Source organism: Hyperolius riggenbachi, chromosome 8 (assembly GCF_040937935.1).
Source record: "Hyperolius riggenbachi isolate aHypRig1 chromosome 8, aHypRig1.pri, whole genome shotgun sequence".
NCBI lineage: Eukaryota > Metazoa > Chordata > Amphibia > Anura > Hyperoliidae > Hyperolius > Hyperolius riggenbachi.
Window position 1 is genome coordinate 287,496,861 of NC_090653.1, and position 25,989 is coordinate 287,522,849.

Here is a 25,989-nt window from a genome sequence, read left to right on the forward strand (position 1 = left end):
TCCTCTGCAGCACATTACAGAGTACATAGTCATGTCACTGACTGTCCTCAGAGGGGCTCACACTCTAATCCTACCATAGTCATAGTCTAATGTCCTACCATATTATTATGTATTTATATAGCAGTGACATCTTCTGCAGTACATTACAGAGCACACAATCATGTCAATGACTGTCCTCACAATCTAATCCTACCATAGTCATAGTCTGTCCTGCCATATTATTATTATGTATTTATATAGCACTGACATCTTCTGCAGCACTTTACAGAGTACACAGTCATGTCACTGACTGTCCTCACAATCTAATCCTACCATAGTCATAGTCAAATGACCTACCATATTATTATGTATTTTTATAGCAGTGACATCTTCTGCAGCACATTACAGAGTACATAGTCATGTCACTGACTGTCCTCAGAGGAGCTCACACTCTAATCCTACCATAGTCATAGTCTATTGTCCTACCATATTATTATTATGTATTTATATAGCACTGACACCTTCTGCAGCACTGTACAGAGTACATAGTCATGTCACTGACTGTCCTCAAAGGAGCTCACAATCTAATCCTACCATAGTCATAGTCTAATGTCCTACCATATTATTATTATTATGTATTTATATAGCACTGACATCTTTAACACCTTAGAGTACATTGGCCAATTTAGGGGGGAATCCAATTAACTTGCTGTATTTTTCAGAATATAAGACACGTTCCCCCGAGCCCCCCCCCACCCCCAAATTTGGGGTGGAGGGGGGGGGACGGGGGACGAGCGTCTTATTTTCCGAAGGTGTGCTCAGGTTCCCCCCCCCCCCCCCCCCCCCACAAGCTCATACCGGTACAGCAGCATGCTCAGAGTTCTCTGTCTGTCTCTGACACTGTATAGAGGAGATGCCACCGCTGTATACAGTCGTCCTCCATGGCCGCTGTCCTTCCAGGTTCACTGGTGCCCTAGTATTAGTTACAGTATTTTTCTTTTCCTCATATTTTTTTCCCTCTAAACCTAAGTGCACCTTGTAGTCTGAAAAATACAGTATCTGTATGTTTTTGGGATGTGGGAGGAAACCGGAGTGCCCGGGGAAACCCACACAGACACTGGGAGAACATACAAACTCTGTGCCCTGTCTGGGGTTCGAGTGCTATCCGCTATGACACCGTGCATACAATTTGGTTAGGTTATTTCTAAAGATACTTTTTTAGTTGGACACTTTTTTTCTGGTAGACTTTTCTGTTTCAATATATTTTATTGAGAATCCATAAAAGCATACAGCAAAAGTATAAGCGTTTACAAGCATATAGTTTACAGCAATATAGTGTGATTGAATTTAAACAGTAAGATAGATTTTGGAGTATTGGGTTCCCAAAAATCATTTTTCAAAATTATACAGCTTTTGGAAAAACAACAACGTGTAAGTAAGAAAGAAAGAAAACTGGTGTTATAAAATATAATAGCAGAAAAAAATGTAATAAACAATAATGCTGTCCTCAGATGTATCTTAGCCACTGGCTTAACGGTAGGAGATATCAGCTTGTCCCTATCATATTCTAGAAAATTAGGAGAATCAAGTATCAGTTAAGAGATTATCTCCAGACATACCATAGTATTTTTAACTTAGTCGAGTCTAGGTACCAGGGAGACCACTTATATCTGGGCCATGATCTGAAGAGGGCTTGGGGCACAGAGAGGGGTATCAGTGCATAATTTCCTTGTATTCATCTGAGCTCTGAAATTAGTACCATACAGCCCAAATTTTGGATATTTTATGGGCCTGATCATGACCAATCATAACAATCTCCTCCAAGTCTTTCACTTTATTAATTTTCTGAAACCAAATTTTAAGAGTAGGGACTGTGGATGAACCCCAAAATAGTTTTAATTAAAGATCTGGCTGAACTTATCATAAATGGCAAAATTGATTTTTTGTATGAAGGTGGAGAGAGAGTGGAATTATGGAGTAAGAAGGTATCTGGTGAGAAGTTTAAAGGGGAACTGAAGTAAGAGGTATACAGAGGCTGCCATATTTATTTCCTTCTAATCAATACCAGTTGCCTGGCAGCCCTGCTGGTCTATTTATCTGCAGTAGTATCTGAATAACACCAGAAACAAGCATGCAGCTAGTCTTGTCAGATCTGACTTTAAAGTCTGAAACACCTGATCTGCTGCATGCTTGTTCAGGGGCTATGGCTAATAGTATTAGAGGCAGAGGATCAGCAGGGCTGCAAGGCAACTGGTATTGCTTAAAAGGAAATAAACATGGCAGCCTCCATATACATCTCTCCCCTTTAAGGTTAGGCCAGAGACCTTTTTGGTTATTTTATGAACTTCCGTCCAAAATGAAGTTAGTCTAGGACAGTTCCAAGCAATGTGGAGCAGGTCCCCTGGGGCTTCTCCACATCTCCAGCACAACTCAGAGTATACAGGGTAGTATTTGTGTAGGGTAGAAGGAGTTCTGTACCATAGTGTCTGGAATCTAAAGTTTTGCTCCTTCGTGCTTGTGTTTCTAGCTGATTTGTGGGTATTGGTGAAAATAGTAGTCCATTGGGTGTCAGATAAAGGTGAGGGTAAGAGACTGTCCCATTTTTTTTGAAAAGAAAGAATTGGTCTGGGTTTAGCGGTTAGCGGAAGAGAGTATGCCCAAGATCGTATGTGTGTTTTCGGAGATCTCTCTAGGCATCTCCGATCAAAAGTAGTATGTGTGGTAAATGCTTTAGCTTTCAGTTGTGGTGACAGTATGTAATGTCTTATTTGGAAGTATGTCCATTTTGGTAAGTGTACATTGGTCTCAGGGTGCTGGATATCAGTCAAATCTTTAATTCCAGAAGGATTCACAAAATTTAGAACCCTAGGGGTATCTCTTTTATTCCAAGATAAAAGGTATCTGGGTGAGTGTCCAGGTGTAAAATCCGGGTTGCCTGTCAATGAGGACATAGGGCCTGGAGATTGAGAAAGTTGAAATTGCGCTATGCATCTTTGGAAGGCTGTATGAGTAGCTTTAATCAAGGGATGGTTGATGGTAAGGGAAGCAAAAGATTTTTTTGGGACCCAGGCCAGTCCAGGTAAGGAGGTTTCACTGATAGCCTGTTCTATATCTGTCCAGTGTTTGGGGGCTACCGGAGTTGACCAGTCTATAACTCTGAGTAAGTGTGCCGCGTAATAATATAGTCTGAGATTAGGTAAACCTGCTCATCCCTTGTCGTATGGTAGTGAGAGAATTTAATCTCTGATTCTTATTTTTTTATTTGCTCAGATGAATGTATTGATCTGAATCTGCATATTTCTGAGAAATCTGGGTGGGACCTCAATCAGCACTACCTGTAGAATATATAAATGTTTAGGAAGGATGGTCATTTTAACAACGGCCATCCTGCCAAACCAGGAGAGACCCCTCAGTGTGTTACAGCTTTGTAGATCTGTTTTCAATTTGCTTTCTAGGGGCAAGTAGTTGAGGGAGAAAAGGTCTGCTAGGTCAGCAGTGATTTTCATTCCTAAATAAGTAATAGCTTTTTGCTCCCAACGGAAGGGAAAGTTGGAGGCACAAGTTTCCATCTCTGACTGTTTTAAGGCGATTCCCAGAGCCCAAGATTTTCCATAGTTAATTTTTAGATTAGAGATATCGCCAAAGTCTTGGAGCGCTTTGATCAGGACTGGAAGGGTGTGCTGCGGGTCAATCAGAAAAAACAGCATGTCATCCGCAAAGGCGGCTACCGGTACTTTAAAACTTCTTTTGCCGATTTCTATTCCTTTAATAGCCTCATTCTTGCGAATAAAATTCAGGAAAGGTTCTAGAGTAAGAGTGTATATCCGGGGGGACAGGGGGCAGCCCTGCCTAGTGCCATTAGTTATATTAAAATGGTTCTGGTAGACTTTTCATTATTTCCACAGTCCATAGAAAACCAGAGCAGCTGTCGGCATCCACCAATGGGAATACTTGTTTGATTGAACACCTGAAATCTGATTGGTTTCCATAAGCTGTTGCTCCAATCTTTAGCCTGGTACGCACATCCAATTTTGATTGTTCAAGTTTACCACTTCCATGTAGTACGAGAGCTTACCTACACAATCTATTCATGGCATTCAAAAATCTGTTAGCCTTCATACTACATGTAGGTTGTAAAATTGGTCAAGGATTGGCCAATAAAAAAACTGCATGTGTGTATGTGCTTGCCTCAGTAGTGCCAGTTTGCATATGCTCGTGGGGTGCCCACTTCTGGGCGTGGCTGTAAACTGATCTCAGGGAAAGACTATACAATGATTATTAGGTGTATTTTGTGAACTCCGTCTGTATTTTTGTAAATCGATCTTCTGTTTTTCCGGCCACTAATCCTCTATTTTTCCTCTCGCAGTTCTGATTAATTCGGGTTCTAGACACGAGACGAAATACCTCAGCGGCATTTCCCACTTCCTGGAGAAACTCGCCTTCTCTGTAAGTGTCTCCCCTGACCAATCACAGCTCTGCATGACCTCTGGGGGGAGGGGACAGATGTGCAGGACCTTTGGGGGGAGGGGACAGATGTGCAGGACCTCTGGGGGGAGGGGACACATGTGCAGGACCTTTGGGGGGAGGGGACAGATGTGCAGGACCTCTGGGGGGAGGGGACAGATGTGCAGGACCTCTGGGGGGTGAAGGGAGGGGCCAGAGCTGCAGGACCTTTGGGGGGAGGGAACAGAGCTGCAGGACCTCTGGGTTATGGGGACAGAGCTGCAGTACCTCTAGGGGGTGAAGGGAGGGGCCAGATCTGCAGGTCCTCTGGGGAGAGGGGACATCTCTGCAGGTCCTCTGGTGGGAGGGGACTCAGAACAGCCAGTAGGCGGCACTGATTGGGGTATGCAATCTAAGGCTCCCTGCACACTGCAAATCTGCTTTCCGATTCCGATTTTCAAAATCCGATTCTGATTTTCCCTGAATGCTATCAACAGAAAAACGCAGAAAAAAAACGCAGCATGCAGTTACGATTAAAAATTGGAATCGCTTGTAAAAAACGATTAAAAATCGGAATCGCATGTTGTGTGCAGGGAGCCTAAAGGTGACAGGCTTACCTGTAGGAAGGACTGTATTGAAGACTCTGCACATTTTGTTGTTTGATTGGCTTCCCATTACTGGCATTTTGCGCAATGGTCTATATAGATAGTGTTCAGTCAATACAAGGGATCAATCTTGTAGACACTTTTTTTTTTTTTTTTTTTTTTTTCTTATTCTTAAATTTCCCTTTAATTTGACTAAATAATCTGTTCAATCTTTATAAGTCTGTGCTTTTAATCCATTGGCTTTTTTTTAATAATCGATCAATGTTTTCTGCCACGTTTATTTCACATTTGATTTGATTCCCATGCATCCATCTAAAGTTATCAAAGAAAACCTTAATTTACCGTACATGAGATTTGCTTTAGAAAGTTCAGACAGCAGTTGGTGTTAAAGAGGAGCTGTTAGGTATAAGGTCTCAGAGAAAATAAACACATATATCAGTAGCTAAAGATTGGCTGTACTTACATTACATATGCATTTCACTGTCCACGTTTGGATTTCACAGAATTTGTATATAGTATATGCAGAGATAGATGCTCCTGACAGCTCATGGCAGGCTCCATGTTTTTCTGTCAAATGTGTCGTCATGTCCTGCCTGCTTCCTGATCACAGATAAGCTTGTACTAAATAACACAGTGTGCAGTGAATATTAATGAGCCATGTGGCTAGGAACAATAGCTGACTCCTGCAGTGTACTCTGCCCGAGATTTATCAGTGCTACACGCTGGACTGATTACACAAGCTGCTGTAACGTCTCATTAGCAGCCGAGGGGAGGGCCCCAGAATGCTTTGCAGTTTAGTATGCGGCTTGCATCCTTATGGGTCTATAACAGACTTGCTGATAAGCACACATCAAAGGTAACTGAGATTTTTATCTTCACTAATGGCTTTTGGGCTTCCTTCTAAACTGTTTAACACAGGAGAATAGAGGTTTAAATTAGCTTCTGCAGCCTGACAGTTACTCTTTAAGCTTTATCTACACGGTACAATTTTCCGTCAGATCCGGATTTATTAGACAGATCTATTAGACAATTTCCAACCGGTCCAATTGGATTGCATTAGATTTTGCAATAGATTTTGGGTACGTATCAAAGCAAAATCTATCGCAAAATTGATCTGAAACAATTTGGACGTCTACACACGATGCAATTCCTTATTAGATCTATCTGATGGAAAATTTTACCGTATAGATGAGGATTTAGACAACAGATGGTCAAAACACAAATTTGTGATTATTCAGGTTGGAGTGAGCATATGATGTCTCCTACAATACATCACTGCTGAATATGCAAATCATCTCCTTGTCCCTGTAAGATAGCTACACCCCCAGAACCGCTGGAATGCAATCTAAACACACCTCCAGAACCTTCTAGGAGTTCTGGCTCACCAGGAGCTCGCTGGGTACTCTGTAACTCTGGGTCTTTCAAGTCCTACCCCATAGAGCCACATTAATCCATGCCATGCACTGATGAGGATCAACCAATCCGAAACAGTCTGTATGCATGTTGGATTATAGTGGCTCTGTACAATTACCAAGCTGACACATCATTGCATTCCAGCGGTTCTGGGGGTGTGGCTAGCTTACAGGGACAACAAAGGGATGATTTGCATAATCAGCAGTGATGCATTGTGGGGGACATCATATGCTCACACCAACCTGAATAATCACAAATACCTTCTGTTTTAAGAAGGCAAAATTCTGTTTTGCTCAACATTTTAGTAAGAGGGCCTTTTGGTCTCTGTCAGCCTCTCACACGCTTCTAGGAGTTCTGGTTCACCATGAGTGTGCCGACCAATAAAAATAGGCAACACTAGCGTATTTCTCCGAAAATAAGCCATAGCTGCATAGAGGAGGAAGGGGCGGCTGTAAAGAACAATGCTGACCTATTTCTGTGAGTGGAGATACTCCAGAACTCCAAACTGATCTGTCTGGGTATTATTGCTGTCTTTTCATTGGAGCGAGTACCCCTCACTTCCTGTTGTTTCACCAATAACAGGAAGTGAGAAGTTTTTCTCTTACAGCCCACTTTTTTCATGTGTACACGATGACACGGTGAGCCACAACCACTAGGAGAGTATAAGGGGCTAAAAGAGACCAAAAAGCCCCCCTACTTTAAAAAAAGGAAAAAATCTATGCTAAATATACTGTAGATTAGACCACTCTCTCAGGGTTTTGTTGAGGATGGAGAGATTTCTTATTATTTACCTTGAGTCTTTTGAGAAATCTTGAGGAAGTCTGTCTAACAGGGACACAGACATCATTAAACCCCAGACAGATTCTTACAGTAACTGTTCAGGTCCCTCCTCCCCCCCCACCCCTCCTTCCCACACACACATACACCAACCATGTGTTTTCTCTGTATTCATGAAATAATGCATCCTGTTTTTTTGTTTGCAGTCGACGGCTCAGTTTGGCAGTAAAGATGAGATTCTTCTCACCCTGGAGAAACACGGCGGCATCTGCGATTGTCAGACATCCAGGTGAGGCCATACAGCTCCTTCTCAACAGGAGATATGTATAATAATAATGTATGTTTTTCAATTGTGCTCAAGGCTGAGCAAAGTAAAACATGCCCCCCCCCCCCCCCCCCTTTGACTGATGGGATGGGGTTGTTTTTGTCACTATTGTATGCACTGCTCTGTTAAATCCTGAGGAAGCTCTGCCTCAAGGGCGAAACATGTTGGTTATGAGGTGGTGTCACTGTTTTGTATGAGCACTCACTAAACACTACCTATTTATCAGTGCTCCCATACCTTTGCTAGTTATACACATCATAGCTAGACAGGTGGTTGCACCGATGAGGGGGACACCCAGCTGATGACTTACCTGTGCCTAGCTTTCAGCTTATGAGATTGCAGCATTGCCCTGAGCTTGGACAGCCAGCAGCAGGAGTGCACTGCTCAGAATGTACACAGCAGCTGTTGTACATAATAGTGTATATAGCTAAACAACTTAACTTTTAATGTGTACCAATAAAAGTTTTATATTTAATGAGATCCACACATTGAGCTCATCCTTAGAATCATGTGCTTGTCACCCCAGACATCTAATGACGAAAATGTAGGGAAATCAATACAAAGGTTGGTATCAGGCCCAATTGATGGTTGTATATGTATATATTGTGTATACTGTAAAGTGACTGACATCAACCTGTACTTTAAAGGACAACTGAAGTGAGAGGTATGTGGAGGCTGCCATACTTATTTGCTTTTAAGCAATACCAGTTGCCTGGCAGCCCTGCTGTACTGCTGCCTCTAATACTTTTAGCCATAGCCCCAGAACAAGCATGCAGATCAGGTGCTCTGACTAAAGTCAGACTGGATTAGCTGCATGCTTGTCTCAGGTGTGTGATTCAGACACTACTGCAGCCAAAGAGATCAGCAGGACCGCCAGGCAACTGGTATTGTTTAACAGGAAATAAACATGGCAGCCTCCATATCTCTCTCACTTCAGGTGTCCTTTAAGTGACACATTCTTTCTGGAGTGGAGTACAAATTCACTGAGCTCCTGCCAAAATGTATTCTGTAGGTGTGGATAGTGGGAGATGGTTAGATCTGTTCAGATTTTATAGTTTTTTGTGTCTCTGCTGGAAAGATCACCTCATTTCCTGTTGCTGGTCACTGCACAGGAAGTGGTTCTTCCCTGAAGGAACACAGACAGCCATAGTAACAGAGGTTCTGACTCCACCCACAGACATTTTACTGCTGCATGATTCCTGTCCCCGGTAACACTGCAAGCAGTATAGCTAAAATAAATAATACAGATTTAGCTGGAGTCACCCTTTAAAGAGGAACTTTAACCAAGAATTGAACTTCACTCCATTCAGTAGCTGATACCTCCTTTCCCACAAGATATCTTTACCTTTACTTGCATAGCTCATTTGGGGGGCTGGGGAAGGGGTCTGTGTGGCTGACATTGTTTTGAAACCCCTCCCACGGTGTGAAGTCATGACCAAGGTCCTGACAGTTTGCGGTCTGTGAGCCTCGTTGCATTGTGGGAAGTTAACAGCTTTTTCCATCTGCCAACCAAGCAATATCTCCCTGTGTGCATAGAACTCTTAGCAAGGAACATTCCGTACAGATCACCTGACAGCAGTAAAGATGTCCCCACCAGTGATTAATGTCAGAATGTAAATCAGGGAGAGGAAAGATCTTACAATGGGCAAACACTGACTAAATTATCTATCAATGAATATTGTAAACAATTAGCAAATGTATTCATTAGGTATTTTCACTACAGGTCCTCTCTAATGCAGCTTTCTGCGCTCTCTCTTGCAGGGACACCACCATGTACGCCGTGTCGGCGAATGTGAAAGGCCTGGACACGGTGGTCAGTCTGCTGGCAGAGGCGGTCCTGCATCCACAGCTCTCAGGTAAGATCCCCCCCCCCCTGCTGGACACAGCTGATAACAACCATAGGTCCTGCTGGAATGAAATGCCCGGGGTTTATTGTCTAGGTGTGAGCTCTGGCTGTAACCGCCGTGCCCCCCGTTCTGTGTGTGGTAGGGTGAAGGAGGGAGGGGTAATGGGTGGAGCTAGTGCCCTGCCCCCTCCATGATGTCATCACAGGAGGCCGGACAGCTGCTATGATCCGGTGCTAGTCTCTGGAAGCAGATGAGGGACCTGCGGACACCAACATGACATCATCACTGAAATTTTCAGGGGTCCTGGTGAGGTTGGGGGGATGGGGGCACATTTAAGTTAATTAGGGGAATGTATTTATGTAGCTAGGCTTTCAGGATAGTGGAAAGGGCAGAGCAGGTTACTGTCACTTGCAGCTTTCCTCTCCCTGATTTACTTTCTAAGAATTACCACAAGTGGCGACATCTTTAGTCTTGTCAGGTGCATCACTGAGGGATGTTCGTTTCTGAGCTCTCCAAAGCCAGTAGAAAATGTACCTGGTCTCCCAGAATCCTCTGGGAGGAGAATTCCACATATCTAAACAGCCTAAGCTGTAAACTGTGACATCACTGGGGGCGGGGCTACATAGCATTATATAAGAAGTGTTTCTGATGCTGAAACCAGGATAATTACAGTAAAAGTGTGTATTCTGAATAATTTACTGCATTTTTCTTAATGTCGCTACAGGGCCTCTTTAACCTCCTTTGCAGTAATCCAGAACCAGGCTCCGGATTAAAAAAAATGCTGTTAGCGGTAGTCCCGAGCCTGGGTCGGGGTAGCCGCCGGGAGGTAAATGCAGAGGCTGCAGCAGTGTGGTGTTTGCAACTCCCCTCCCATAGATCTGTGCATTCACTGCCTGTCCTCTTCTGGTCCTCGTAGGCTCTCGATCTCTCGGGTGCATTCACTGCCTGCCCTCTTCCGGTCCTCAGAGGCTCTAGATCTCTCGGGTGCATTCACTGCCTGTCCTCTTCCGGTCCTCAGAGGCTCTAGATCTCTCGGGTGCATTCACTGCCTGTCCATTTCTGGTCCTCGGAGGCTCTCGATCTCTCGGGTGCATTCACTGCCTGTCCTCTTTCGGTCCTTGGTGGCTCTCGACCTCTCGGGTGCATTCACTGCCTGCCCTCTTCCGGTCCTCAGAGGCTCTAGATCTCTCGGGTGCATTCACTGCCTGTCCTCTTCTGGACCTTGGTGGCTCTCGATCTCTCGGGTGCATTCACTGCCTGTCCTCTTCCGGTCCTCAGAGGCTCTAGATCTCTCGGGTGCATTCACTGCCTGTCCTCTTCTGGTCCTCGGAGGCTCTCGATCTCTCGGGTGCATTCACTGCCTGTCCTCTTCTGGTCCTCGGAGGCTCTCGATCTCTCGGGTGCATTCACTGCCTCTCCTCTTCCGGTTCTTGGTGGCTCTCGACCTCTCGGGTGCATTCACTGCCTGTCCTCTTCCGGTACTCGGTGGCTCTTGATTCCACGGGTGCATTCACTGCCTGTCCTCTTCCAGTAGTCGGAGGCTCTCGATCACTCGGGTGCATTCACTGCCTGTCCTCTTCCGGTACTCGGAGGCTCTCAATCTCTCGGGTGCATTCACTGCCTGTCCTCTTCTGGTCCTCAGAGGCTCTCGATCTCTCGGGTGCATTCACTGCCTCTCCTCTTCCGGTCCTTGGTGGCTCTCGATCTCTCGGGTGCATTCACTGCCTGTCCTCTTCCGGTACTCGGAGGCTCTCGATCTCTCGGGTGCATTCACTGCCTGTCCTCTTCTGGTCCTCAGAGGCTCTCGATCTCTCGGGTGCATTCACTGCCTCTCCTCTTCCGGTCCTTGGTGGCTCTCGACCTCTTGGGTGCATTCACTGCCTGTCCTCTTCCAGTAGTCGGAGGCTCTCGATCTCTCGGGTGCATTCACTGCCTGTCCTCTTCTGGACCTTGGTGGCTCTCGATCTCTCGGGTGCATTCACTGCCTGTCCTCTTCCGGTACTCGGAGGCTCTCGATCTCTCGGGTGCATTCACTGCCTGTCCTCTTCCGGTCCTCGAAGGCTCTCAATCTCTCTGGTGCATTCACTGCCTGTCCTCTTCCGGTCCTCAAAGGCTCTCAATCTCTCTGGTGCATTCACTGCCTGTCCTCTTCCGGTCCTCAGAGGCTCTCGATCTCTCGGGTGCATTCACTGCCTGTCCTCTTCTGGTCCTCGGAGGCTCTCGATCTCTCGGGTGCATTCACTGCCTGTCCTCTTCTGGTCCTCGGAGGCTCTCGATCTCTCGGGTGCATTCACTGCCTGTCCTCTTCCGGTCCTCGGAGGCTCGCGATCTCTCGGGTGCATTCACTGCCTGTCCTCTTCTGGTCCTCGGAGGCTCTCGACCTCTCGGGTGCATTCACTGCCTGTCCTCTTCCGGTCCTCGGAGGCTCTCGACCTCTCGGGTGCATTCACTTTCTGTCCTCTTCCGATCCTCGGAGGCTCTCGATCTCTCGGTTGCATTCACTGCCTGTCCTCTTCCGGTCCTCGGAGGCTCTCGATCTCTCGGTTGCATTCACTGCCTGTCCTCTTCCGGTACTCGGTGGCTCTTGCTTCCACGGGTGCATTCACTGCCTGTCCTCTTCCGGTCCTCGGAGGCTCTCGATCTCTCGGGTGCATTCACTGCCTGTCCTCTTCCGGTACTCGGTGGCTCTTGATTCCACGGGTGCATTCACTGCCTGTCCTCTTCCGGTACTCGGAGGCTCTCGATCTCTCGGGTGCGTTCACTGCCTGTCCTCTTCCGGTCCTTGGAGGCTCTTGATCTCTCGGGTGCATTCACTGCCTGTCCTCTTCCGGTCCTCGGAGGTTCTCGATCTCTCGGGTGCATTCACTGCCTGTCCTCTTCCGGTCCTCGGAGGCTCCTGATTCCTCGAGTAAGATTGCACTTTGTCACATGACTACAGACAGCGATCTCACCATAGGGATAGAGCGCCACCCGGAGGACAGGAGGGAGAATTGCAGTGCTGATCCCGAGGAAGGTGAGTCTGTGCAGGGCTGCTGCTGATCTCACTGCGGTATGATTTTTTTCGCCCTGAAGTTTAGGTTCTAAAAGCTCACAAAATGTTTTTACCACTTTTAAACCCTAATGCTGGGAATACACGATGAGTTTTTTTTTTCGACAGATTTACTGGCTGGTCGATTTTCCGATCGTTTTTCTAATCAATTTCCATTCAATACTATTAAAAAAAATTGATTAGAAAAATGATGGAAATCATATCGGACCTGTCGGAAATGATCTATCGAGCCATCTATCTGATGATAAAAACTCATGGTGTATTCCCAGCATTAATCCAGAAAGAATCGTGCCAAATGGGAGGATAATGAAATGAACAGGAAAACACAGGTTCTGTGTGTTGGAATTGTAACGTGTTCCGCGGTCATGCAAGCCCTTGCCGTCTGTCATGTGTGTCCTGTGGTTGTTCCCTTGTAGTGTAGAACTTTCCCCAGGGAAGAGAACCTGTCTGTGCTGGGTCTGTGTTGAGCGGTCTCCAGGGAAGAGGACCTGTCTGTGCTGGGTCTGTGTTGAGTATTCTCCGGAGAAGAGGACCTGTCTGTGCTGGGTCTGTGTAGGGCTTTCCCCAGGGAAGAGGACCTGTCTGTGCTGGGTCTGTGTAGGGCTTTCCCCAGGGAAGAGGACCTGTCTGTGCTGGGTCTGTGTTTAGCGTTCTCCGGGGAAGAGAACCTGTCTGTGCTGGGTCTGTGTTTAGCGTTCTCCGGGGAAGAGAACCTGTCTGTGCTGGGTCTGTGTTGAGTATTCTCCGGAGAAGAGGACCTGTCTGTGCTGGGTCTGTGTTTAGCGTTCTCCGGAGAAGAGGACCTGTCTGTGCTGGGTCTGTGTTGAGTATTCTCCGGAGAAGAGGACCTGTCTGTGCTGGGTCTGTGTTTAGCGTTCTCCGGGGAAGAGAACCTGTCTGTGCTGGGTCTGTGTTTAGCGTTCTCCGGGGAAGAGGACCTGTCTGTGCTGGGTCTGTGTTTAGCGTTCTCCGGGGAAGAGGACCTGTCTGCGCTGGGTCTGTGTTGAGTATTCTCCGGGGAAGAGGACCTGTCTGTGCTGGGTCTGTGTTGAGTATTCTCCGGAGAAGAGGACCTGTCTGTGCTGGGTCTGTGTTTAGCGTTCTCCGGGGAAGAGAACCTGTCTGTGCTGGGTCTGTGTTTAGCGTTCTCCGGGGAAGAGGACCTGTCTGCGCTGGGTCTGTGTTGAGTATTCTCCAGGGAAGAGGACCTGTCTGTGCTGGGTCTGTGTTGAGTATTCTCCGGAGAAGAGGACCTGTCTGTGCTGGGTCTGTGTTTAGCGTTCTCCGGGGAAGAGAACCTGTCTGTGCTGGGTCTGTGTTTAGCGTTCTCCGGGGAAGAGGACCTGTCTGTGCTGGGTCTGTGTTGAGTATTCTCCGGGGAAGAGAACCTGTCTGTGCTGGGTCTGTGTTGAGTATTCTCCGGAGAAGAGGACCTGTCTGTGCTGGGTCTGTGTTTAGCGTTCTCTGGGGAAGAGAACCTGTCTGTGCTGGGTCTATGTTGAGTATTCTCCGGAGAAGAGGACCTGTCTGTGCTGGGTCTGTGTTTAGCGTTCTCCGGGGAAGAGAACCTGTCTGTGCTGGGTCTGTGTTTAGCGTTCTCTGGGGAAGAGGACCTGTCTGTGCTGGGTCTGTGTTTAGCGTTCTCCGGGGAAGAGAACCTGTCTGTGCTGGGTCTGTGTTTAGCGTTCTCCGGGGAAGAGGACCTGTCTGTGCTGGGTCTGTGTTTAGCGTTCTCTGGGGAAGAGAACCTGTCTGTGCTGGGTCTCTGTTGAGCATTATCCGGGGAAGAGGGCCTGTCTGTGCTGGGTCTGTGCTGGGTCTGTGTTGGGTCTGTGTTGAGTATTCTCCGGAGAAGATGACCTGTCTGTGCTGGGTCTGTGTTTAGCGTTCTCTGGGGAAGAGAACCTGTCTGTGCTGGGTCTGTGTTTAGCGTTCTCCGGGGAAGACAACCTGTCTGTGCTGGGTCTGTGTTGAGTATTCTCCGGGGAAGAGAACCTGTCTGTGCTGGGTCTGTGTTGAGTATTCTCCGGGGAAGAGGACCTGTCTGTGCTGGGTCTGTGTTTAGCATTCTCCGGGGAAGAGGACCTGTCTGTGCTTGGTCTGTGTTTAGCGTTCTCTGGGGAAGAGGACCTGTCTGTGCTGGGTCTGTGTTTAGCGTTCTCCGGGGAAGAGAACCTGTCTGTGCTGGGTCTGTGTTGAGCATTCTCCGGGGAAGAGGACCTGTCTGTGCTGGGTCTGTGTTGAGTATTCTCCGGGGAAGAGGACCTGTCTGTGCTGGGTCTGTGTTTAGCGTTCTCTGGGGAAGAGAACCTGTCTGCGCTGGGTCTGTGTTGAGTATTCTCCGGGGAAGAGGACCTGTCTGTGCTGGGTCTGTGTTTAGCATTCTCCGGGGAAGAGGACCTGTCTGTGCTGGGTCTGTGTTTAGCGTTCTCCGGGGAAGAGAACCTGTCTGTGCTGGGTCTGTGTTTAGCATTCTCCGGGGAAGAGGACCTGTCTGTGCTGGGTCTGTGTTGAGCATTCTCCGGGGAAGAGAACCTGTCTGTGCTGGGTCTGTGTTGAGTATTCTCCGGGGAAGAGGACCTGTCTGTGCTGGGTCTGTGTTTAGCGTTCTCCGGGGAAGAGGACCTGTCTGTGCTGGGTCTGTGTTGAGCGTTCTCCGGGGAAGAGGACCAGTCTGTGCTGGGTCTGTGTTGAGTATTCTCCGGGGAAGAGGACCTGTCTGTGCTGGGTCTGTGTTGAGCGGTCTCCAGGGAAGAGAACCTGTCTGTGCTGGGTCTGTGTTGGGTCTGTGTTGAGTATTCTCCGGAGAAGAGGACCTGTCTGTGCTGGGTCTGTGTTTAGCGTTCTCTGGGGAAGAGAACCTGTCTGTGCTGGGTCTGTGTTTAGCGTTCTCTGGGGAAGAGGACCTGTCTGTGCTGGGTCTGTGTTGAGTATTCTCCGGGGAAGAGGACCTGTCTGTGCTGGGTCTGTGTTTAGCGTTCTCTGGGGAAGAGAACCTGTCTGTGCTGGGTCTGTGTTTAGCGTTCTCTGGGGAAGAGGACCTGTCTGTGCTGGGTCTGTGTTGAGTATTCTCCGGGGAAGAGGACCTGTCTGTGCTGGGTCTGTGTTTAGCGTTCTCTGGGGAAGACAACCTGTCTGTGCTGGGTCTGTGTTTAGCGTTCTCTGGGGAAGAGAACCTGTCTGTGCTGGGTCTGTGTTTAGCGTTCTCTGGGGAAGAGAACCTGTCTGTGCTGGGTCTGTGTTGAGTATTCTCCGGGGAAGAGGACCTGTCTGTGCTGGGTCTGTGTTTAGCGTTCTCCGGGGAAGAGGACCTGTCTGTGCTGGGTCTGTGTTGAGTATTCTCCAGGGAAGAGGACCTGTCTGTGCTGGGTCTGTGTTTAGCGTTCTCTGGGGAAGACAACCTGTCTGTGCTGGGTCTGTGTTTAGCGTTCTCTGGGGAAGAGAACCTGTCTGTGCTGGGTCTGTGTTTAGCGTTCTCTGGGGAAGAGAACCTGTCTGTGCTGGGTCTGTGTTTAGCGTTCTCTGGGGAAGAGAACCTGTCTGTGCTGGGTCTGTGTTGAGCATTCTCCGGGGAAGAGGACCTGTCTGTGCTGGGTCTGTGTTGAGCGTTCTCTGGGGAAGAGGACCTGTCTGTGCTGGGTCTGTGTTGAGTATTCTCCAGAGAAGAGGACCTGTCTGTGCTGGGTCTGTGTTGAGCGTTCTCCGGGGAAGAGGACCTGTCTGTGCTGGGTCTGTGTTTAGCGTTCTCCGGGGAAGAGGACCTGTCTGTGCTGGGTCTGTGTTGAGTATTCTCCAGAGAAGAGGACCTGTCTGTGCTGGGTCTGTGTTGAGCGTTCTCCGGGGAAGAGGACCTGTCTGTGCTGGGTCTGTGTTTAGCGTTCTCCGGGGAAGAGGACCTGTCTGTGCTGGGTCTCTGTTGAGCATTCTCCGGGGAAGAGGACCTGTCTGTGCTGGGTCTGTGTTTAGCGTTCTCTGGGGGAGAGAACCTGTCTGTGCTGGGTCTGTGTTGAGTATTCTCCAGAGAAGAGGACCTGTCTGTGCTTGGTCTGTGTTTAGCGTTCTCCGGGGAAGAGGACCTGTCTGTGCTTGGTCTGTGTTTAGCGTTCTCTGGGGAAGAGGACCTGTCTGTGCTGGGTCTGTGTTTAGCGTTCTCCGGGGAAGAGAACCTGTCTGTGCTGGGTCTGTGTTGAGTATTCTCCAGAGAAGAGGACCTGTCTGTGCTTGGTCTGTGTTGAGTATTCTCCGGGGAAGAGGACCTGTCTGTGCTGGGTCTGTGTTTAGCGTTCTCCGGGGAAGAGGACCTGTCTGTGCTGGGTCTGTGTTTAGCGTTCTCTGGGGAAGAGAACCTGTCTGTGCTGGGTCTCTGTTGAGCATTCTCCGGGGAAGAGAACCTGTCTGTGCTGGGTCTGTGTTTAGCGTTCTCTGGGGAAGAGAACCTGTCTGTGCTGGGTCTGTGTTGAGCATTCTCCGGGGAAGAGGACCTGTCTGTAGCAGCTCAGCGTAGTAACCTCCTGTGCTTGATCTGTTTGCAGATGAGGAGCTGGAGATGACCAGGATGGCGGTGCGATTTGAGCTGGAGGACCTAAATATGAGGCCGGACCCTGAGCCGCTGCTGACAGAGATGATCCATGCGGTATGTGGGCTGCTGGGGAAACCCCAGAACTGAAAGAGGCAACGTGTGAAAGCTATCATGATCATTAGAAAGTATCACCTGCTTGCCTGCAGCTGTGCACCTATACATTCAGGCTTTAGGCTGGGAACACACTTAGAAGAAATGCTAGCGTTGCAGTAAAAAGCAGTGTTTTTGCCCCTAATGGTAGTCAGTGGGCCGCATAAAAAAAAAACAAAAAAAAACGCATATGCATTTTCAAACATGCGTTTTTAAAAACGCTGGTTTTCTTGCATAGTTTTCAAAAAAGCATAAAAAACGCACATAATGAAAGTCAATGGTAATGCAATATATTGCATTTTTCATGCATTTATATGCATTTTATGTTTAAATTGTTTTCTGATGTATTTCCGCTTCCTGTTGTCTTCCTAGTGATTTGCATAAAACGCAATAGGAAAACGCATATGCAGTAAAAACACGCAAACACACTGTCGTCATACATTGTACTGGGGACGTCATTTAGATGTTGTAATAACCGAGACAAATGGACAAAAAAAAAATACATGGGTTATTCACGGTAGCACGTTTTATTTAAAAACTATAATGGCAGAAAACCAAGAAATCATTTTTTCCATTTTTTTTTCACATTATTTCTTTAAAAATGCATTTAGACTAAAATAATTCTTAGGAAAAAGTACTACCCAAAGCCTAATTGATGGCGGAAAAAAAAAACAAGATATGGATCATTTAGTTGTGACAAATAGTGATAAAGTTATTGGCAAATGAAAGGTAGGAGCGCTGACAGGTGAAAATTGCTCTGGTCTGTTGGGGTAAAAACCCTTGGGAGTGAAATGGTTAACCTGCTTCCAGGGCCAGCTCAGTCCCCTGACTTCCTATTGAGCATTTGTGGGATCACTTCAAAGCTTGGAAACGCCGCCATCCAATCTGATCCAACCTAGAGCTGCCATTATGTCAGCATGGGCCAACATTTCTCAGCAACGGTAGCAGAATCTTGTGTCCAGGCCAAGAAGAATATCGGCTGTGATCAGAGCTAAACATGGCCACTCAGTGGATTTGTCGCTACAGGGCCTCTTTTATAAGATTTATGTCTAAAAAAACAGTAGGCAGTGGTATGGCAGCCTGGCCAGGAAAGCAACAATGCCTTATTTTTGTTACCGAGATGCATTTTAATGTTATGCTGGGTACACACAGTGCGTTTTTTCGGTCGATTTTCAGTCCAATAGATATCTGGTTAGATTTTTCGATCGATTTCCGATTCGATTTTGTTATCTTTTCTTATCTACTTCCATTCACTTCTATAAAAACTCGATCAGAAAAATAAAAACCAGGAACACCAAGAGCCCCAATAGTGTAATATGTACTGGTAAATGGTTACTACATAGAGTCAATATTAATACTCACAAACCAGGGTTACCATTAGGCAACCACTGTAAAGGCAGGTGGGGAGATTTTCCTGACCCCACTCAGGAAAAAGAAGTCGCTCTCTGTAGATGAGAAAAAGGGGGTTCAACCCTCCACCCAGGGTGGACTCAATATTATGCAGGAGAACAGAGGCGCCAAAAGGATAAAAGGAAGCTAAATGAGCTTAAAAACCAAATTCTTGGTAAATAGAGGAGGTAGTGGTGGACTTACCTCCTCCAAGTAGACACACAACGACTGTAGTAAAGACAGTCATAAATAAAATATATTGACTGTCTTTACTACAGTCGTTGTGTGTCTACTTGGAGGAGGTAAGTCCACCACTACCTCCTCTATTTACCAAGAATTTGGTTTTTAAGCTCATTTAGCTTCTTTTTATCCTTTTGGCGCCTCTGTTCTCCTGCATAATTACGCACACACCACTTTGCAGTTATTTTTGTTTGGAAACATGTATGATTTTCGTTCCACTTCTCACATGTACACCACTTTGTGTTGGTCTTTCATGTGGAATTCCAATAAAATTGATTCATGTTTGTGGCAGTAATATGGAAAAATGTGGAAAACTTCAAGGGGGTCGAATACTTTTGCAAACCACTGTATTCTTTACAAAAGCACGCATTGGAAAGGATCTATACAAAGATGCAGGCCGACCCCCACCTGTTTGCACACTATTCTGGCAGTTGGACTGAGCAACTGCCATTCACTAAGTGCTTTTGAAAATAAAGAAAACCTTTCGAATTCCCCATGAGAAGACGGACTAGTCCAAAACCTATCAGTTCTGTCAGATTTCTATTACCTACTGTAAGTGACAGCAACATACGAGAAAAGTCATTTATAGCACATTTTACTCTGGGAGAAATGTACTTTTTTAATGTGTTTTCATGTATTTTACAATTTTGTTGGGATACTGGTCCTTTAACTATTTTTTAATTCTAGCTTTAATGTAAGTCATTAGCTTAATCGTGACTTTTTTTCTTTTTAAATGAATGTTCAGACGTGAGTCTCTTGTTAATGTTATTGTTTCCTGCGTCAGCCAATAGCTCAGCAACCAATAAAAATGGTCGTTAATTGGTGGTTTCCGATTGGTCTGCAGTCCAATTAACAGACAATCTGATCGCTGTGCCCGTCAGCCGTGAGTAACTGTTGTCTGGTCGAGATCATCAATGAGATGGGAATAGTTCAGAGCTGATACAGATATTGGCTAATATGAAAATGTGTGTTACGTTTGTTTGCACTTTCTGAAGAAGGGGACCCGCTGTGGCCCCGAAACAATTGTCAAGTTTTCACGTGCTGATGGAGCAATAAATTGAGAAAATTCGTATCTTGAAAAAGGTGTGCTGACCTGGACTTTTTGTACCTTGTTACCTCCTCCAAGTAGACACACAATGACTGTAGTAAAGACAATCAGTATATTTTATTTATGAACTCCAAATATGCAACGCGTTTCGCAGGTTTGATCCCGCTTCATCAGGCAATAACGGAGCAATAGCATATGTGGTCTCAGAGGTGCCTGGCTCTTCTACTGACCACATATGCTATTGCTCCGTTGTTATTGCCTGATGAAGCGGGATCAAACCTGTGAAACGCGTTGCATATTTGGAGTTCATAAATAAAATATATAGACTGTCTTTACTACAGTCGTTGTGTGTCTACTTGGAGGACGTAAGTCCACCACTACCTCCTCTATTTACCAAGAATTTGGTTTTTAAGCTCATTTTGCTTCCTTTTGACGCTTCTGTTCTCGATCAGAAAAATGATCGGACATGTCAGAAATTATCTATCGAACCATCTATCTAGCACAGAATTGTATGGTGTGTACCTAGCTTTAGTCATGTAGTGAGTTATTGGGTAACCCCACGAAAGGCTGGTAGTTCCTGACCTATAGTCTGCCTGCTCGCTCTACAGAGGGGACCACAGCGCCACCTGCTGGTATTACGCCATTCAGTCAATTGTCTGATCTGTAATTGGTTTATCCCCTTTTCCCTGCATTCATTGTTTTATCTGATGATCTCTTTGCAGGCGGCCTTCAGAGACAACACCGTGGGTCTCCCCCGTTTCTGCCCCGTGGAGAACATCGATAAGATTGACCGTCAGAAGCTGCACGCCTACATGCACAATTACTACACCCCAGACAGGATGGTGCTGGCGGGGGTGGGCATAGAACATGACCAGCTGCTGGACTGCGCCATGAAGTATCTGCAGGAGGTGAAGCCAGTGTGGGCATCAGACAAGCCCCGCAGCGTGGACCGATCCATTGCCCAATATACGGGGGGCATCATCAAGGTAGAGAATGCCGCCCACACTGGGGGGGCTGTTAGATGAGATTCTCATATATACGTATATTTAGCTAGGGATTCAGCTGCTTAAAGGACAGCTGATGTGAGAGTGATATGGAGGCTGCCATATTTATTTCCTTATAAGCAATACCAGTTGTCTGGCTGTCCTGCTGATCCTCTGCCTGTAATACATTTAGCCATAACCCCTGAACAAGCATGCAGCAGATCAGGTGACTGAAGTGTGGCTGGATTAACTGCATGCTTGTTTCAGGTGTGTGATTCAGACACTACTGCAGCCAAATAAACCAGCAGGGCTGCCAGGCAACTGGTATTGTTTAAAAGGAAATGAATATTGCAGCCACTATGTACACCTCACTTTAGGTTCCCTTTAAGTATTCGCATCTTATTAATCATCCCAAGTTGTAATATGTGTGAAAAGAGGGTTTGGTAAGTTCAGCTCTGTCTTTCTGTCGGACAGGTGGAGAAGGACATGTCGGACGTCAGTTTGGGCCCCACCCCCATCCCGGAGCTCAGCCACATCATGATTGGCCTGGAGAGCTGCTCCTTCCTGGTACACATTTGTTCTGCCATCTCTGTCTGTGTCTGTCTCATAATCTACTTTGTGCAATCTAAGTGTTAAGGTGCCCATAAATTTGGCGGCCGATCGACCAACCAATTTGATTATTATTATTGAATTGGTCGAAAATCTGTGCCATTAATTGCAGGCTCGATGGGCGATTTAGAACGAGTGACGAAACAACAAACCCGTGTGCATTATAAATTACCTGTCCCGTGTCAGCCTCTGAGCGGTGTCTGTAACTTCCAGGTAGCCTCCGCACAAGCCACTTGCGCATACCGTCTAACGTTGGCGCATAGCGTCAGTGGCGTGTACGGAGAGCCGCCCGGAGGTTACGGACACCGCGTTGAAGGCTCACACAGGACAGGTAATGTTTAAATGCACACACTGGGGGGACATTTATACATTAGGGGGGCAGCGGCGGACGTGGCAGGCTCAGCCAATCGGCGTGGAGCGGTCAGCAAGAGGTTAAGTATATCAAGCCAGAGTACCCCCTGGAACCATCTGAAGTACACCCTGGGGTACGCGTACCGCATGTTGAGAACCTAGGCTCTAGCCAGTCCCTTACATTACATAAAAATGGTAAGATTGGATGAAAAAGGTTGGATCATTAGTGGCCACCGTTAGGACATGTTCAAACTCAGTAGCATTCGGATGCTTTTTGCAAATGTTGATTTTGCGTACGCCGCACGTCTAATATATTTTTGCGGCATTGCATTTTTAATTTCGATGGGCTTTTATTGGTGAAAACAATTAAAAGTAAAAAGCAAAAATAGCCAATAGAGAAACCCGCACGGGTTAAGAAGATAAAATATAATACTGCACATCCAAGGGACAAGCATAATAAGACATGTTACAATGTTACTTAGTATGACAAGAAAGCAATACAAGGCTCAGTGGCCCACAATTCTTTCCAATTCAGTCAGCCAGTAAGATTATAAACAAGAAATAAGGGTCATAGGGTACAGACAGAGAAATGAGAAGAGATTTATAAATGAGGGTCAGGAAGTGATGTCAGCTGTTCTATATTGCAGGAAGACGACTTCATCCCCTTCGCGGTGCTGAACATGATGATGGGAGGCGGTGGGTCCTTCTCAGCCGGTGGTCCCGGGAAAGGCATGTTCACCCGACTCTACCTCAACGTCCTGAACAGGTGAGTCCCCGCCCATTGCACCGCCCCTGGCCCCTGAAGATGGGCGGCAGCATCAGCTGCTCTCACCTGTCCACGGCATGGTACTGGCGTCTTCTCTCCCCACCAGCTGCTACTCCGTTTCTTCACTCCCGAGTCCCTAATAACGAATTCTAACGTAACTAATACTAGAGGCCAAATACTAAGGGTCACGTAAGGTGCCCGCCACACTGCCCTCTAGTGTCTGTCCTCAGCATTACGTCACACCAGCACCCCAGGACTCAGCAGTGCTGGGAAGAAGCAGCAGTCAGCTAAGGCACCGGAGCCGCATCCATATTTGGTGAGAGCTCCACCTACAACTCATGGCCGGAGGGGGGAGGGACACTTGGAAAATCTACACAGATTCTTAATCGATTTCATGCTGAATTCTATTTAAAAACGGTGTGAAGCGTGCAGAGGGATTCGAGCGGATAGATCCCTGTCTGATCAGATAACGATTGAAGAGGGATGGATCTGATGCCCACATCCGACAATGGATGGCCAGCTTTATACACACCTACAGATACTAACCGGGAACAGCTTCTTAGATACCAGCTAAGAAGACAGATTAAAAGTAGGTTCACACTTGTTCTAAAAACGTAACTCGGATCAAAACCGGAACGACGGATACCAATGTTAAAAATAGCAGCCGCCTTCACTTAAAAAAAATTTAAAAAAAAGGATCCGTCTGCGTTGAGGGGGAATCCATTTTGAAAACCTGAACGGACTCGTCCGGATGTTCAACATTTTCACGGACCCCGGATACACGGAGAGGTAGTGAAAAGTAATGGCAGAACGGATCCCCCTCTACACAGGCAGCTTTTGACACAGAATCGGATTTGATTTTCTGTGTCCCAGCCCTGCCTGTGGGTGGAGAGGGGGCTGCCATGCTGGAGGGGTTAGCAGGCAGGAAGGGGGGCAGCGGCGGAGAGGAGTGTTGCACCTCCCCCTCAACTGGGTGCCCCCTTCCCCGCTCCCCCTCCAGCTAGTTTCATTGATAAAATCATTAAAGTATCCAAATGTAAGCCAAGCGGCGAGCGGGGAACTTACGTCCTTGCATTCCACCACTCGCCGTCACTTCCTGCAATGCCACACAATGAACTACAGAGGGCGGCATTGCAGGAAGTGACGGCAAGCGGTGGAATGCAAGGACGTAAGTTCCCCGGTCGCTGCTTGGCTTACATTTGCATACTTTAATGATTTTATTAATGAAACTGGCTAGAGGGGAAGGGGGAAACCCAGGTAAGGGGGGAGGGGGTGACCCCCCCCCCCCCCCCTCCCCACCACTGCCCCCCTTTCAGCATGGCGGCCCCCCACCCAGGCCAGGGCTGGGGACGTTTCCACGGGCTGGAAATGTTACTGCAAACAAAGCCACTTCTCTCAAAGTGGAAAGAAAAAAAATTGTTGACAAAAACGGATCCAGACTGCAGCGGACAAGTGTGGACCTAGCCTAACAATTGAGAATCTAAGTGTGTGGGCCGGTTTCCACCAGGAGCCACGGCGTAAATCACTTAGCTGCACCATGCATCCCCCCCCCCATGCACAGTGATAGGGCCGGTTTCCACCAGGAGCCACGGCGTAAATCACTTAGCTGCACCATGCATCCCCCCCCCCCCCCCCCTTCCCATGCACAGCTATAGGGATTCAGGCACATGCTTCAGAAATCTGCTGCATACCCTCCAGATTCACACAGCAGTCCGATCTGGACGGCAAAGCAATTGAACAGATAGGCATTGTTTTCTAGCTCCTCTCACCTGTGGGTAAATGCTGCAGATTCTTGCCGAAATTGGCCCATAGTGCAGTACAGGCAGTTCTCATTTCTACTGAGATCGGCCAACCAAGGAGCAGAGATTCCAGACAATCTCTGGTCATCCTGTCGGGCCAGAATTGGGACAATCGCCCATCTGTACCTGTTACTGATCTTTCCCATGGTTCTGCAGACACCACTGGATGTACAACGCCACCTGCTACCACCACAGCTATGAGGACACTGGACTTCTGTGCATCCACGCCAGCGCTGACCCTCGCCAGGTACGTGCCGACCGGTTACACGGTGCTGGACGTTATTGTCCCTAATCAGCAGGAAATGGGGGGGGGGAATGTGTTTAGTTTTCCGTGTGGGGGAAAAGAAAGGGGAGTGGCACAAGCGTTGGGAATCAGACCCTTTCAATCGGGACGTAAGGTGCTAGGAAGCGATATATGCCTCATATTTTTGCTACAAGTGGGAACATAAGGCCGCCCCTTCCCACAATGCACCGCAGCTGTCCTGTGCTGGTTACCGCTGCAGGTCCTGCAGTGCATTGTGGGAGGAGTCTGTATACTCTGACTTAAAGCGGAGTATAACCCTGCATTTCAACTTTGCTCTAAAACATTATTTACAGTATATTATATGCAACCAGCATTTTTTTTTTTAGTAGACCAGCATTGGAAGGGTTACACAGGGCTTTAAAGTTCCTGGAGATTTCTGCAGAGCATCCGTATCTAAGTGTTGAATGTGACTCATTCTCTCAGGAGTTGGAGGACAGCCAAATGGTGTGTAACATTTATCAATAGATACATTCAACTAAATAGAATGTATCTATCTGAACTTCTGCATATCTCTCCACGGAACTTTAAACCTCTGTGTTTAACTCTTCCAATGCTGGTCTAGTAAAAAAAAAATGCTTTTTGCATATAATATGCTGTAAATAATATTTTAGAGCAAAGTTGAAATGCAGGGTTATATTCCGCTTTAAGCCTGGCACACACCCTCAATTTTGATTGGCAAATTGTACCACCACTATGTAGTATGAGGGTCAATAGATTTTTTTTTTTTTATACACAGTGTTCCCTTCTTACAAATGATTAAAGTTACAACTTTTCAGAGATACAAACAAAGTTGTCTTCATGTGCAAATTGTGCAGTTCTATAGGTACATACCTCCCCCCCCCCCCCCCCCCCCCGTGTCATTACATCACGTAGAGAGAACTGTGGGGGGCAGGGCAGTTATTGGGGTGGAGCAGTAACATTGTTGGTCTTTGTTATCGTTGCTCGTCTGATGTGGCGTTGTCTGTCTCGCAGGTGAGAGAGATGGTGGAGATTATCACCCGGGAGTTCGCTCTGATGGCCGGATCGGTGGGAGAGGTCAGTCACTGCTGCTTCACTGTCACACATTCCCTGTATGGGCCGGTGCACACCGGAGCTGTTCTGGAGCGTTTTTTGTTACAGGAGCTGTTCAGTAACAGCTTTACTGTAACAATATATGAAATCTGCTACACAAAAACGCTCGGCATGTAGAAAACCTCTCACATGCCTAGAATCGCTCTGAAATCTGCTTCAAAAACCTCTAGCGTCTTGCGGATCTGCTAGAGGTTTTTGGTGTGCACTGGGCCTAAAGCTCAACACACACCATACAATCTTGGTTGTACAGATTTACCAAATCTATGTAGGATAAGGGCCAACAGATTGAAAATACCTTGAATGATTGATTGACAAAGCTCTT

General features: G+C 47.1%; 1 protein-coding gene across 1 annotated transcript in view; it reads left to right on the forward strand.

Annotated features, from left to right (window-relative positions):
- PMPCA (peptidase, mitochondrial processing subunit alpha) overlaps window positions 1-25,989 on the forward strand; it is a 62,467-nt gene that overhangs the window by 3,926 nt on the left and 32,552 nt on the right. Inside the window, exons 3-11 of the mRNA XM_068249120.1 lie at window positions 4,346-4,425; window positions 7,424-7,506; window positions 9,304-9,398; window positions 16,971-17,071; window positions 20,507-20,770; window positions 21,242-21,334; window positions 22,375-22,493; window positions 24,449-24,539; window positions 25,569-25,631. Coding sequence (XP_068105221.1) covers window positions 4,346-4,425; window positions 7,424-7,506; window positions 9,304-9,398; window positions 16,971-17,071; window positions 20,507-20,770; window positions 21,242-21,334; window positions 22,375-22,493; window positions 24,449-24,539; window positions 25,569-25,631 — 989 coding nt within the window. The remainder of the gene's footprint in view (window positions 1-4,345; window positions 4,426-7,423; window positions 7,507-9,303; window positions 9,399-16,970; window positions 17,072-20,506; window positions 20,771-21,241; window positions 21,335-22,374; window positions 22,494-24,448; window positions 24,540-25,568; window positions 25,632-25,989) is intronic.